This window comes from Lissotriton helveticus, chromosome 10 (genome assembly GCF_964261635.1).
Source record: "Lissotriton helveticus chromosome 10, aLisHel1.1, whole genome shotgun sequence".
NCBI lineage: Eukaryota > Metazoa > Chordata > Amphibia > Caudata > Salamandridae > Lissotriton > Lissotriton helveticus.
In genome coordinates, this window is record NC_136071.1 from 684,789,670 (window position 1) to 684,804,342 (window position 14,673).

The 14,673-nt window shown below is 48.9% G+C and overlaps 1 protein-coding gene across 15 annotated transcripts in view; it reads right to left on the reverse strand.

Annotated features, from left to right (window-relative positions):
- Positions 1-14,673, reverse strand: part of KMT2C (lysine methyltransferase 2C) — a 1,799,940-nt gene that overhangs the window by 63,964 nt on the left and 1,721,303 nt on the right. For all 15 annotated transcript variants that reach the window (XM_078663231.1, XM_078663229.1, XM_078663237.1 and 12 more), the window contains one exon: positions 9,704-9,820. In XM_078663231.1, the coding sequence (XP_078519357.1) occupies positions 9,704-9,820 (117 nt within the window). The remainder of the gene's footprint in view (positions 1-9,703; positions 9,821-14,673) is intronic.

The following is a 14,673-nucleotide window of genomic DNA, read 5'->3' on the forward strand; positions in this document are numbered from 1 at the left end:
GAGCCGGGAACTATTCCGAATTGTGAAGGAATTCGTGGAGCCGGTGGCGGCCGCTAGAGTACACTCCCATACAGAGGAGTGGATCAAGCAGCTTGCTGACTTCTTTGTGGATAAGATCCGTAGGATTCAGGACTCATTCGATCGGGTGGGGTCCCCGGAAGTGGCTGCAGCTGTGGAAAGTGATCTGAAGGTCCTTCCACCTGCTGCAGCCGAGTTGACGCCCACGCTTTCGACGTTCCCCCCGCTATCCTGCGATTCCTCTCTGGAGCTGCTTTCCCGGTTGAAATCTGGATCCCCCTTGGATGCGTGTCCGGCGAAATGCCTGAGCTCGGTGGCGCCAGCTATTAACAACTTGCTGAACCCCCTGCTCAACATGTCTCTGAGTTCTGGAGTGGTCCCTAAAGAATGGAAGCATGCTCTTATTCTCCCGCTCATTAAGAAACCTCTGCTTGACCCTTTACAGTTGGCCAACTATAGACCAATCTCCCTCCTCCCTGCTCTGGCGAAGGTGGCGGAGAAACATGTTCAGCATACTCTTACCACCTTTATTGAGAAGAACAAACTGCTGCATGACTCCCAATCTGGTTTCCGTGCCAATTACAGTATGGAGACAGCTCTTGTGGAGGTGACCGACGCCATCAGGGAAACGCTTGATCTTGGGGGAAAGGCTATGTTGGTCCTACTGGACCTGTCGGCGGCATTCGACACCGTCCCACACGCCGGCCTCCTCCTAAGACTCAGGGAGGTAGGACTGCGGGGGACGGTGTTGGACTGGTTTCAATCCTTCTTAGCCGACCGTCGACAGGTGATCTGGGCTCCACCGTTCTCCGCGGAAATGCCTTCGCTAGAGGTGGGGGTGCCTCAAGGATCTATCTTGAGCCCCACCATATTTAACATTTATATGGCCCCTTTGGCGAAGGTCGCGGAGGCATTTGGAGCCCGGGTCATCTCGTACGCTGATGACACCCAGCTCCTGTTTACTTGCAGGAAGGGAGAGGTTTTTAATGGCGACAGAATCAGAGACTGCCTGAGTGCTGTTTTTGCATGGTTTCAGCACCAGAACCTGAAATGTAACTCGGATAAGTCCGAGTTGCTCTTTTTTGGCTGCGCGGAGGACCCTGGCTGGAAATCGTGGTGGCCTTCCGGCATGTTCCCCCCTGAGAAACCCTCTGCCCAAGTCAAAAATCTGGGTGTGGTGTTCGACGACAGTCTTTCTTTTCGTCCCCACATCACGGGCTTGGCGGGGAAATGTTTCGGCATTTTGAAGATGGTGAGGAAATTTCTCCCACTGCTTTCCCTTCAATATCGCAAGAACATTGTGCAAGCACTCGTGGGTTCGCGTTTAGACTACGCTAACGCACTTTTCTCAGGTCTGCCTAAATATCTGGTATCCAGACTACAAATTGTCCAAAACTCGGCGGCCAGAGCCATCTTTGGCCTTCCACGGAGAGCTAGTGCCTCTCTATTGCGCGGCAGGCTGCATTGGCTGTCTATCGCTTGCAGAATTAGGTTCAAGGTCCTTACGTTGGCATTTAAAGCCCTCCACTGTATTGGCCCAGCTTACCTTAGGAAGCGGATTGCTTTTTACGTTCCCCGGAGGAGTCTGAGATCTGCTGACCTGGCTAAAGTGGAGGTACCAGTGATCAAACGCGTGCGGATGGGTGGCCGGTCTTTCCAGTTCATGGCGGCTAGTTTGTGGAATGAGCTCCCTCTGTCACTCCGGAAGGCTAACAATCTCCTGGCCTTTAGAAAGGAGCTTAAGACGTTCCTCTTTTCCGCCTAACCAGTGGGTCTACAGTATTTCTGCCTCTGGGTTTTTCTTGGTTGTGTTTAGGACTCTGCCAAAGCGCCGGGACACCCGTTCTGGGTAGCCGTGCGCTCAAGAAATATAGTTTTAACATAACATAACATAACATACTGTAAATCCAGGACTTCAGTTGCTCGTCTGAGGACAACAGCAAATGAGGCTCTCTCTTCCATTGAAGGGCTAGGGGGTGAACCTAACCCCATGTCAAGGTAAGTGTCCAATATGCTGCCTTCTAGTAGGTCCAAACATAAATTGTTATCATATTGAGTGGGTAATTAGTCCCCAACATCTCTTCTGTCAAAATTTGGTTGACATCGGTTTGAGTCTGATCCCAAAAGTTGTTGGACAGCATATTCTAGGTAAAGGTACTTTTTTGTAAGGATCAAAATGAACTGCGCCCAATTATGTCAGAAATGTTCCAGGACGCGACCTTGGCTGAGACGATTTCGGTTCGGAGTTGGACATGACAATAGGAACAGTATCTAGCAGATGTTGATGTGTTAGAAACCAGCGGGGATCTAGGTATCGGGTGTGGAGTCGGCTCAGGAGTTGAAGTGGGATCAGGAGAGACACATTTCGCCGAGGATGGATCCGCTCGCGGTGACCCAGCTGGAGGCATCTGCAGATCCATGGGGCTCAAAGATGCACCAGATGAAGCAGCCAGGGTAACATAGCTTCCTTGAAAATCCTTTATGTTGTGAAGTTGCTAAGGGACCTGGAAGTTTGGGATGGATCGGGCTCAGCTGTGGAATCAGCTCCTCAATGGAGAACTACGAGCAAGATGGGGGTGCACCCTGATGTCCTTACACCTTAGGAAACAGAAGTACAAGTTACTTACCTCCGGTAACAATGTATGTGGTAGAGACTATTCTAGCCGCAGATTCCTTAAAGTAGAATTATCCCCAGGCGTGAGACTGGACCCGGAAAACTTTCTTGCCCAGCATTTCTGCGCGCGGTACCACATGACTCCGCCCAGACGTCTTCCGCGGGCGTGACGTCAGCAAGGTCCCAGAAGCCCCACCCCAGCGAGCTGACGTCAGTTTGCTTCAGAGAACTTTTCCGCACCACAAGGTGGAGCCATCACAACAAAACTGAGGAGAGCATGGGAACAGTGTGCGAAATAAACAGAGAGACAAACTAGAGAGAAACAAAAGGTGAGAAACACCACCAGGTGGCACCAAGGCACCAGAAGGCGACGACAGCAGGCCAGAGCAGGAAAGGAGCACAGCACCACTCTGAGGAACAACTTGTGCAAGCCAAGGCGAAAGCACCAGGTGGCAGTAAAGCACCAGAAGGCCAGAGCAGCGAAGCCATAGTAAGAAAAGAGCAAAGCACCACTCCATGGAACCAACTTGCAAGCCAAGGCGAGAACCATCCTGAAGGCACAAGCATGTGAAAGAGCTGTGACAGAAAGAGAGAGAGAAAGAGAGTCTGCAACCACAAGGGGAAGGGCCACAAGCCCGGAACAGAGGAGCAACAGTAATCCATCCCCAGACTACACCGCCAAGGATGGCCATACCTCCTGAAAGGAGGTGGTGGTCAAGGACAGGTAATCCATCCGCAGACTACAGTGCCACCTGAATGGAACAGGAGGTCAAGGACAGGTAAAAGAACCCCCAACGAAGAAGACTAGGTGGGGATCAGAAACTCTAACAACAGAGGGAAAGAGCCAAAGAAGGCCCTCACAGAAGACAAGGCACTCGGAGGGAGGCGACTGCAGAAACCTAAGCAGAGGGTCCTCGCAGAATGGGGAGGAAGGGTGGGTCGTGAAGGAATCTGCGGCTAGAATCGTCTCTTCCAGATACATCGTTACCGAAGGTAAGTAACTTGTACATCTGATAGAGACTACTAGCCGCAGATTCTTTATCGTAGAATAGATACCCTAGCCATACCCAAGAGGGAGGAGGGCCTGCGTGAGAGCCTCCCCACCAAGAGAGACACAGGGCCCCAGCAGGTCACATGCAACAGGAACAAGAAGGGAAAGGCCAGGATATCGTAAGCCCCACCAAGGGAGAACTGCCCAACACCCTGCAGGGGCAGACAGCACCCGAAAAGCCTCAAGGAACAAAGGAACACAAGGACCACCTCATCCCCTAGGGAGGAGAGGAAGAATCGGAGGCAAGGCCCACTTGAAGAAAAGCCGGACACACCCCACCCGCAAGCAGCGGACAAGACAGGGATGGCTGGACCGCTGAAAGTGCAGACGGAAGAAGAAAGGCACAATTGCATAGAAGAACAACAGGCCGGCATTGGCATGCACAGCCAGCAGCAGACTACACCAAGGAATGGAGCACCCAGGACAAGCCAGACGCCAGCCGTGGGTAGAGGCCTGGAAAAGCCAAGAAAGGCCAGGACACGCCCCAAGGGAGGGGCCGGCACACACAGACCCATTAATGAAGTGGAACCAGGCAGAGCTACAACCCAAGGCCGCAGACATCAGGCCAGACCAGGCTAGTGACACAGCGATTCAGGAGAAGGACGGACCGGGGCGCAACGCAAACCATCAGCAAGAAGATCTCACCTGCGACATACAGTGACACCACGGAGATTAGAGGCCCGAAGGACGACCACACCTCCCCAGCACATGATGGAGCAATATAATAGCTACCATTACCGCACATAGGGCATGTTACGTCCCAAGAACATGGGGACAATCTTAGGAAAACGTTTCCGCAGCAGAGGACAAACAGAAAGACCTGCGGAGGAACCGCAGACGGCTTGCCAATCAGCCAACAAGAAGACACAAAAGGCCTAATCTCAAGGCCAACATGGCTTACCAACAGCCAAAACCACAATTCAAAAAAGGGCCGGACCAGCAGCCAACAGCACCAAACTCCTAACAAAAGGACCCGAAGGCACATCAACCACACAGAACACACAAAAGGGGCCACTCGCTACAAGGCCCCAGAAAACAACGGAAGAACACCTACCAAAACCCAGACAGACTTACAGGTCCACAGAGGGTGAGAAGGAGGATGAGGAGGAGGCGGAGGAGGACGACGAAGCCCCGCAAGTAACATCTGAATGGAAGAGTCCGCAGGGGCGTGGCACAAAAGAGTGCCATCAAAGGGAAGGTCCATCAGCTGTTCCCCAACGTTCTCCAGGAACACACTATCCTGTAGCCAGGCATGTCGACGAAGGGCCACTGCATGGTGCCGCAGATCAATACAGGCACCCTCCTGAGAAGCGACAGTCATAATGGACTCCGCCGAATCCCACAAGCAAGAAGTGGCCCTAGCGAATACACAAAGAGTGTTAAGGTCCCTCAAAGCCGCACTGGTGTAGGCGAAAACATTGCATCCAGGAATCTAATCAGCGGGCCTCCTGTGACAGGAGAGACAACACCGATGGCAGGGAGGGAAAGGCAGTCTGTAAAAGAGGGCCCCTGGTAGAGGGATGGAGGGAAAGACAGACAGGATCCTGCGGCGCAGGACAGTAGCGGTGCAGAAGTTGTGGTACTGGGTCCCCCGTGGCGGGCAGTCCCCAAGTCCCCAAAAGAGAAGTGTGGAGCGAAGCCTTGAAGGGAAGACGCAGCTCCCGACCACCAGAACCCTGATGGAGAACCTCCAGAAGATGATCCGTGGGGAAATGGGCAGCTACATCGCCCATGCGCAAGATTTCCGCAGCCGTGGAAACAGCCCGAGCGAAGGCAGCACCAGTCTCCGTAGGGCCCAACGGTGGAGAAAGCAGTTCCTCTGTGGGCGACGGCTGCAAGCTAAGGCGGCCGTCCCCCAGTCCAAACGGAGGAAGGAAAGGCCAAGCCCGGAACGGAGGAAGGGGTGCCGAGGAATGGGAAACCTGAGGGCCCTCCGGCGAAGACTGCGGCCGTGGCGAAGAGCTGTCCTTAGACGACGCCGGGGAAAAAGCCACGACGCGGTGATCTGTCTCCGGAGAAGATGAAAGCAACAACCACCAAACCTCTGGAGAAGAGGGGGTGTCCGAAGACGAATCAACGACCCGACGACAGCCCGGCACCGTAGACCGGCGGCAGGTCAACGTCGACTGGCGCCGAAGGAGACGCCGGAACGACCTCCGCCACAGGAGACCGAGGCTGGGTCGGAGCAGGGGCAGCTAAGGAACGGCACCGAAAAGGCGTTGACTCGACCTCCGAAGAGGCATCCGCCTGCGTGGAGGGACGTGGAGGGCCTGGGGTCACGCCCCGACCCCTAGCCGGCACCTGCGGTGCCGCCAGGGCCAGCAGCCATCGGCGCCTGAGCGGCATCACCGCGGCCTCGGACAAGGCCGCCGCCTGCCCAGAGGACCGACCGGGACTCGAGGACACGCCCGAGCCCTGCAACATCCTGTGACACCACAGGGACCCCCGTGGGGGTTTGCGGCGAGGCATAGGTGCCTTGGTCCGAAGGAGTCAAGTCAAGTCAAGTCAGAGAATTTATATAGCGCACTACATACCCAGAGGGTCTCAAGGCGCTTAAGGAGGGGTGGGGAATTACTTGTCAAATATCCACGTTTTAAGTTGCTTTCTGAATGCAAGGTGGTTCTGGGTAAGGCGAAGGTAAGTGGGAAGTGAGTTCCAGGTTTTGGCTGCCAGGTAGGAGAAGGATCTACCTCCCATGGTGGTTTTGTTGATGCGAGGTACAGTGGCAAGGGCTTGGTTGGAAGATCGAAGCTGGCGGGAGGGGGTGTAGAAGGACAGTCGTGTGTTGAGGCATTCTGGTCCGATTTCGTAGAGTGCTTTGTGTGCGTGGGTTAGGAGCCGGAAAGTGATCCTCTTATTGACGGGAAGCCAGTGGAGGTTTTTCAGGTGACCAGAGATAACCAGAGGAACCCCGAAGGTCAGCACCCTGACGGCACCACATCTGTCTGAACCTGGAGCCGATCTTGTCGGGGCCGGAGCCGCTGGCAACGCCATAGAAGTCCCCGCACGTGGCAAGGGATCCGCAGGCGTCCCAGGAGAAGACGGAGAAGAAGGAGAAGCCTGCAAGGCCGTCGCATAGGCCTCCATCTGGGCTCTAGTCGTCCCTGTGCCGTGAAACGGTAGATAGGGTGGCGACGCGTGGAGCCGCATCACCCGCGGAATATCAACGCGCCCAACAGGCCTGGGACCAGCCCTCGGGGACAAACTGCGACACTTACCAACAGGTGAGCGACACTCTTGCGGCCTGGGAGAAGGACAATGTCGGAGGTTCTTGGAGCCGTCCGCGGGGGACGGACGGGGCGGCGAGGCCGACCTGGAGATGCCTGCCGAAGGAGTTTCATCCGGCGCTTCCACCGGGACTTTGGTTTCATTTGCTGACACGCCTCACAATCTGTGGAGTCGTGGTGCTTCCCCAAACACCACATGCAGATGGGGGTGAGGGTTTGTCGCCAACATCTGGCGCACGCAAGAGGAGCACGTCTTTAAGCCCATAGGCATTCGCACACTGTTCCCATGAAAGAAAGAACGTTCAAAAGCGGAAAATAGAGGCCTGAAACAGGCCAGGAACACGATCCGGATCCGCGTTGCACGCGGAAAAGAAGAAAACTGACGTCAGTGCGCTGGGGTGGGGCTTATGTGACCTCGCTGGCGTCACGCCCGCGGAGGACATCGGGGCGGAGTCGCGTGGTACTGACCCCAACCCCCCCCACCCCCCCCCAAATCACTCCCACCTAACTCGCCCCCCCACACCCCCCGGCGCACAGAGATGTTGGGGCAAGAAAGTTTTCCGGGTCCAGTCTCACGCCTGGGGATAATTCTACATTAAGGAATCTGCGGCTAATAGTCTCTATCAGATTGGCGACACAGGGACAGGCTTTCGACTAACCAGACCTGATATAGGAATGGCCACAAGAGCCGGAACAGGTCTGCGACTTCAAAGCAGGCTTATGGGCTTTCCTTCAGCGAATAACAGATTGGCTTTGCAATTCTGGATCACCTTCGGGTTCATATGGTCACACTATTCGCACAACTTGAAATCATGGCCATACACCAGAGACCAAACACCAGAGGCAAACCGTGTGAGGATCTCCCATAGACATCTGCTTGGGTAGTCCCTACAAGGTTTAAACACTCTAGTTTTAGGATACATGGTCCCTTGAACAGTGGAAAGGAATTCTGCAAAAAGACTTAGCAGAAAAAGTTAGGAGCTAGCTTCGGATCCATGTACGAAGGCATTGAAAGAAAGAAAGAAAAACTGATGGCAGTGCACTAGGGTGGTGCTTACATGCTGCTCCGACCATCACTTCACGGGAGGAGAGAGGTTGCAATGGAACTGCACAATGCCACATGCCGGCATGCGGGCTTCTACTGAAAGATCTTCCAGATCCAGACTGGTGCCTGGAGATATTTTATTGGTGAGGAATCTGCAGTTATGAGTAGCCATCAAAACCGTCTGTTGTTCCATCACTGAGATCTTGATTTCCCTCATTATCACCCATTGACTTCAGCTAGAAAGAGTTTCTTGAATGTCTGGAAAAGTAGTACTGACCCAAGTCATAGGTATGCAAACTGTCAATAAGACACCTGTTCTTTTAAGGCAGTGAAGTAACAAGAATAATATTTGCTTCGCGATAATCTCTGTATTAAGAGCCAAAGCCTTTCAACTTTGGTCAGGAATTCAATCTGAATCTTTGAGATCACATTGATTGTTTGTTAAAAGAATAAAGAAGCAGCAAAGCATTGGTTAATGACAGAAGACCGCACAATCTGGTGTGATCAATTCCCAGGTAGGAAGTAATGATAAAGCGATGTCCATTGGAGTCTCAAGAACTCACAGCGGAAAAAAGAAAATCAGGTGGAATTCTCAGTTTCAATAGTGGTGTTGCCAGGAGTTTAGGCAACCCACAGCGCCTCGGTCCACAATACGGAGGACCAACCGGCAATCATGGATTTGGATCAACAAGGTTATCAGACTAGAAAGATCAGAATGTGGGTGAGAATAAAACTATTTTTGTCTGGCACACTGCATGTAAATGGTACAGTGTCATCAGTTGATGGGCAAAAAGATGTTTCCTATTAAATGGTAGGCTAAGCCAGACATACTATGAGGCGCAGCAAACCAACCTGATAGGATGGGATATTGATGGGGACACAGTTAATGTGACCATCGCCATTTGTGCTCGGCAGTACAGATGGAGCTGAAGGGGCATATATTTGTTTGACTGGAGTGCTACTGATATATATATATAACTAAGTATATTTATATATTCTCAACACACCTTAAAACAAGAATACACTTCTTTTTGTGTTGAGCAATGCTATAAAACACAGTACAAAACGCAGGCTGGGAAATAAGGTAAAAAAAAAGCTAATTAAGTCGTGCCTTCCAGAAACTGAAATGCTCTCAGAATGTTATGTATAATGCATTTTTAAACATATATTCCGTGCCCTTGAGAACATCAATCATGCATTTGGGACCTTCGATTGGAAGCTGCAAACAAAGCAGGAATCGGGTAATAGGACCTTAAAAATTATGTGCTACAGCTTGGTTCTAAGATTGGGAGAAGACCAACATGAAATATAAAATAAGTTAAGGTATTTGTCAACGACTACAGAGGGAGTGTTTACATTTTATTCATTTGACATTAACAATGGTGTGGATTTGTAAACGGAATTTTAAGATTTGAAATTTATGGACATTTTCCAGGGTTAAAATACACAGTCCAACCAAAGACTCTAGGAATGTACAATGAAAGACACTTACCAGAGTAAAAAGTAGGATTGAAGACATTCTTAATTTCTATGTAAACTTTATAACTAGACTTAAAGGACAAGTACCAAACTCAATGAGTTATGTAATTTTATCTCACAGAAATAGCATTCTTTATATATTAAGATGAACAAAAAACATTTCTTAATGATCAGCATAAGCTAAATTGGACCAAATTTCCTACCAATGCCATATGTTTATCAAAATCATCAGTTGCTTTATTATAAAAAATATATATAAATATACATACCTGAGATTCATAAAGCTTCTCCTTCCTGTTCGCTACTTCATTGCGGATGATTGTTCCAATATATTCTATTACCATGGTGTGCTTTTCAATATCTCTTGCAGCATATAATCCCAAACCCTACAATAGTAACCGGGTACATTTAGAATTGCACCATTTACGGTTTACTTCCATTTAATTATAATAACAAAGTGTCTTAATTCAATTTATATAATCTAAGAAAGAACGGAGTTGTAGGTCACAATTAATTAGCATTTTTAAAAATATTAACCATAATAATGTAAAACACACAAACAAGCATTGGCAAAGCCAATAGTTCTCGAGTTGGCAGTAAGCCTTTTGGCTTGGTCAATACATGTTTTGCCATGTTTTTTTTTCTTGAATAAAACATTGTGGCAGCTGCTCAGCCCTCATAATACAGTGGGAAAAAAGGAAAAATATTGATTTGTTCTATTAAAAAAACAAAAAGAAAGGAAAATGCTACTTACCAGTATGCATCTGTTCTTGGCATGTAGAGGTGCAGAGTTGCACACTGTGCATAGATCGCAACCTAGTGTTGGGCCTGGTTGTTTGCAGTTTGTTGTTGTCCTGAAAAGTTCTTTGGAAGTCACGAGATAGGGGACTCCTCCTTTGGACCACATTGCGCATGAGCATCGGCTCCATCCCCAGATTGTTTTTTGCCATTAGGGAAATGATGGAGCTTTGCAAGAAAGGGAAGCATGCCCATGTAATTTGCATCTAATTAAGATAATACTGGAACAGACAAGGGTAGCCGGGGAGGCGGGTGGGCGTGTGCAACTCTGCAGCTCTACATGCCAAGAACAGATGCATACTGGTAAGTAGCATTTTCCGTTAGAGGCATATGAGCTGCAGATTGCACACTGTGCATAGATTGCATAGCAGTACCCATCCCTAGCGGCGACCACCCTTATCTGTTGCAGTAGTTTGGAATAATGTTTTGAGAACAGCCTGGCCCACATTAGCTTGTTGCTTGGTTTGCACATCTAAACAATAGTGTTTTGTGAATGTGTGCGGTGTAGACCATATAGCGCTCTGCAGATGTCATCTAGGGGAATGTTCCCTAAAAATGCCATTGAAGCCCCTATTTTTCTTGTAGAGTGGGCTTTAGAAGGAACAGAAAATGTACATTTAGCTTTGTGGTAACAAATCTGTATGCATTTGACAATCCATCTAGCTATCCCAGATTTTGAGATGGGGATTACCTTTGTGTGGTGGTGAGAAAGACACAAAAAGCTGTTTTGTCTTATGAAAGGGTTGTGTCATCTCTATGTAGTATAGCAATGCTCTTTTGACATCTAATGTGTGAAGAGCTCTTTCTGGTACTGTCTGTGGTTGTGAGAAGTTCCACAGTTTGATTGAGATGGAAGGGAGAAATGACTATGGGTAAGAATTTTGGATTAGTACGCAGAACCACCTTATAGTGATGCATTTGCAAGAAGGGTTCTTGAATGGTTAGTGCTTGTAGTTCACTAACTCTCTGCAGAGAGGTAATAGCTACTAGGAACGCAACTTTCCATGTTAAAAATGGTAGTTCACATTTGAGTAAGGGTTCGAAGGGAGTACACATTAACCGTGTGAGAACAACGTTTAAATTCCACACAGGTGAAGGTGGTACTCTGGGAGGAATTATTCTTTTAAGGCCTTCCATAAAGGCTTTAATGGCAGGCACTCTGAATAAAGATAGATGTGGTCTGTTTTGCAGATATGCTGCTATTGCAGCAAGATGTAGTCTAATAGACGCATAGGCTAAGTTGCATCTTTGGAGATGCAGTAAGTATCCTATGATGTGCTGAATAGACACATCTAGAGGATTAATATTGTTGTTGTGACAAAATATTACAAATCATTTCCACTTGGCTGCATAACATGCCCTAATCGTTGGATGTCTAGCTTCTTTTATGACATTTATGCAGTCTGGAGGAAGGTTCAAATATCCAAATTCTGGGATTTCAGGAGCCAGATCGCAAGGTTGAGCTGAGCTGGGTCCGGGTGTCTGATCTCTCCACGGTTCTGTGTTAAGAGGTGTGGCGATAGGTGTAATTTTTGGTGCGGTACTACCGCCAGTTGTAGCAGTGTGGTGTACCACGGCTGTCTGGCCCACATTGGAGCAACTAGGATGAGGGTGAGAGAAAGCTGCTGTAGTTTGCGTACTACTAGTGGCATGAGTGGTAGAAGTGGAAAAGCGTACGCAAATCTGTTTGACCAGTTCATCCATATCGCATTGCCTTTGGACAGTGGGTGTGGATATCTGGCAGCGAAGCCTGGGCATTTGGCGTTTTCATGGGTGGCAAATAGGTCGATCTAAGGTTGTCCCCAGATCTGAAAGAATGGCTGAAGAACTTGCATATGAAGTTCCCACTCGTGGGTCTGTTGTGTTTGACGACTTAACAGATCTGCTATGGTATTTTGTACTCCTGGAGCATGTTGGGCTAGAAGGAATATGTTTTGAGGTATAGCCCACCACCCTATGTCCTGTGCTAGTTGAGATAGCTGCAGGGAGTGTGTGCCTCCCTGCTTCTGTATGTAATACATGGCTGTCATGTTGTCTGTGCGGACCGACACAGCTTTGTTTGATACTTGCTTTTGGAAAGCTTTTAGTGCTAGGAATATTGCTAGTAACTCCAGATGATTGATGTGGAGTAACTTTTGTTGTGGTGTCCACCTGCCTTGCATGGTGTGTTGCAGTAGGTGGGCTCCCCAGCCGGAGAGCGATGTATCCGCATTTAAAATTATTTGAGGAACTGGCTCTAGGAATGGTCGTCCCGTGAAAAGGTTTTTGGTGTTCCACCACTGCAGAGAGCGATGAGTCCGACCGTCTACCAACACTAGGTCAGTCAATTGACCTTGAGCCTGGTTCCACTGACATGCTAAGCATTCTTGTAGAGGACGCATTTGAAGTCTTGCATGGGGCACTATGAAAATGCAAGAGGCCATCATCCCGATGAGTTGCATGAACACTCTTGCTGGGAGTGTTGTAGTTGAAACCTAGTTAGAAGAGTTTGTATGCTGGCTATCCTTGCTGAGGTGGGATAGGCAAGCGCTTTTGAGGTGTTTATTGTGGCACCGAGGTACGGTTGTACTTTGGATGGTTGTAGATGGGACTTGGCGTGGTTTATTGTGAACCCCAAGTCGTGAAGCAGTTGTATTGCGGCATGAGTGTGTTCCACGCATTGGTTGTATGAGCTGGCTTTTATGAGCCAGTCATCGAGGTACGGGAAGACATGGATGTGTTGTCTTCGTAAATGCGCTGCCACTACTGCTAAGCACTTGGTGAATACCCTTGGTGCTGTTGTGACTCCGAATGGGAGTACTTTGAATTGATAGTGCTGTCCATCTATTACAAATCTGAGATACTTCCTGTGAGCTTTTTGAACGGGAATGTGGAAGTATGCGTCCTTGAGACCTAAAGTAGCAAGGAAGTCGTTTTGCGACAGAAGGGGAAGGACTTGTAGTGTGACCATGTGAAAATGGTCTGACTGTATGTATATGTTTAGCGGTCTGAGGTCTAGAAGAGGCCTTAGAGAGAAGTCCTTTTTTGGAATCAGAAAGTATAGAGAGTAAACCCCTTTGTTTTGTTGGTGCAGAGGAACTGGTTCCATTGCACTTTTTTGTAGCAGGGATTCTACTTCTTGTTTTAACAGTGCTAGATGTTCTTGTGACATTGGATGCAGTTTGGGTGGTATGTTTGGAGGGGTAGGTGTTAGTTCTAGACAATAACATAATTGAATAATTTGTCGTACCCACCTGTCTGATGTGATGTTGGTCCAGGCAGGAAGGAATTGTTGCAGTCTTCCCCCCCCACAGGAGTGGAATGTTGGGGGGGAGGGGGGTGGAGGGGGGGGTGGGAGGAAAGTCATTGGGTAGGGGTAGAGGCAGAGCGGGAGCTGTTGGTTTTGCCTCTGCCTTTGTTGTTGTTACCCCTGTAACCCCCTCTTTGGTAGCCCTTAGTGAATGTGGATTGGCTAGGGGTTTTGCAAGAGGTGTAGGGACTTTCGGAGGAGTAGCCTCTAGTGTTGCCTCTGTATGATGAGCGACAAAATGAACGTCTGGGAGCTTGCTGCTGCAAGGCTCCCATAGATTTTGCTGTATCGGTGTCTTTTTTCATCTTTTCTAAAGACACGTCAACATTTGGGCCAAATAAATGTGTCTCATCAAATGGCTGATTAAGAATAGAGTTTTGTACTTCAGGTTTAAAACCTGAGATACGTAGCCAAGCATGTCTACGTAGGAAGGTGCTGGTATTAATTGCTCTCAAGGCAGTATCTGCAGCACCAAGGGCACAGCAAATGGAAGTGTTGGTAATATTTTTACCTTCCTGTATAAGTTCATTGGCCCTATTTTTGTATTTGTCAGGTAGATGCTGCATTATGGACTCTAGTTCATCATAATGAGCTCTGTTATAACTGGCCAGCAACGCTTGGGTGTTGGCGATGCGCCAGATATTAGCTGCTTGTGACGCTGTTCTTTTGCCTGAGGCTTCAAGTAGCTTGGATTCCTTGTCTGGTGGTGAGGCCTCACCTGATGTCTGAGAATTAGCACGTTTACGTGCATTAGACACTATTAAAGAGTGTAATGGTGCTGGACCTTTATTATAGACTTGATCTGTAGGGGTAGCTTATATTTTTTCTCAATTCGAGGATTGAGGACCCTAGCTCTGACGGGGTCTTTAAAAACCTCTGTTGCATGTTTGATTACACCCTTAAGCATTGGTAAAATGGCAGTAGACCTTTGTATGTTATCAAAAGTGTCTAGTAGGAAATCTTCCTCCACCGCATCTGTGTGTAAGTCCACCCCATGATATTGGGCAGCTCTTTCGACTAGTAGGTTAAAATCTATAGTACCTCTGGTGGGGATGGTCTAGAAGGATATATGTCGTCTTGTGGGACATAAGGTACATCAGGGGTGTTGTAATCATCCCATGGATTAGGTGATGGAGGGCGACTATTGGTCCC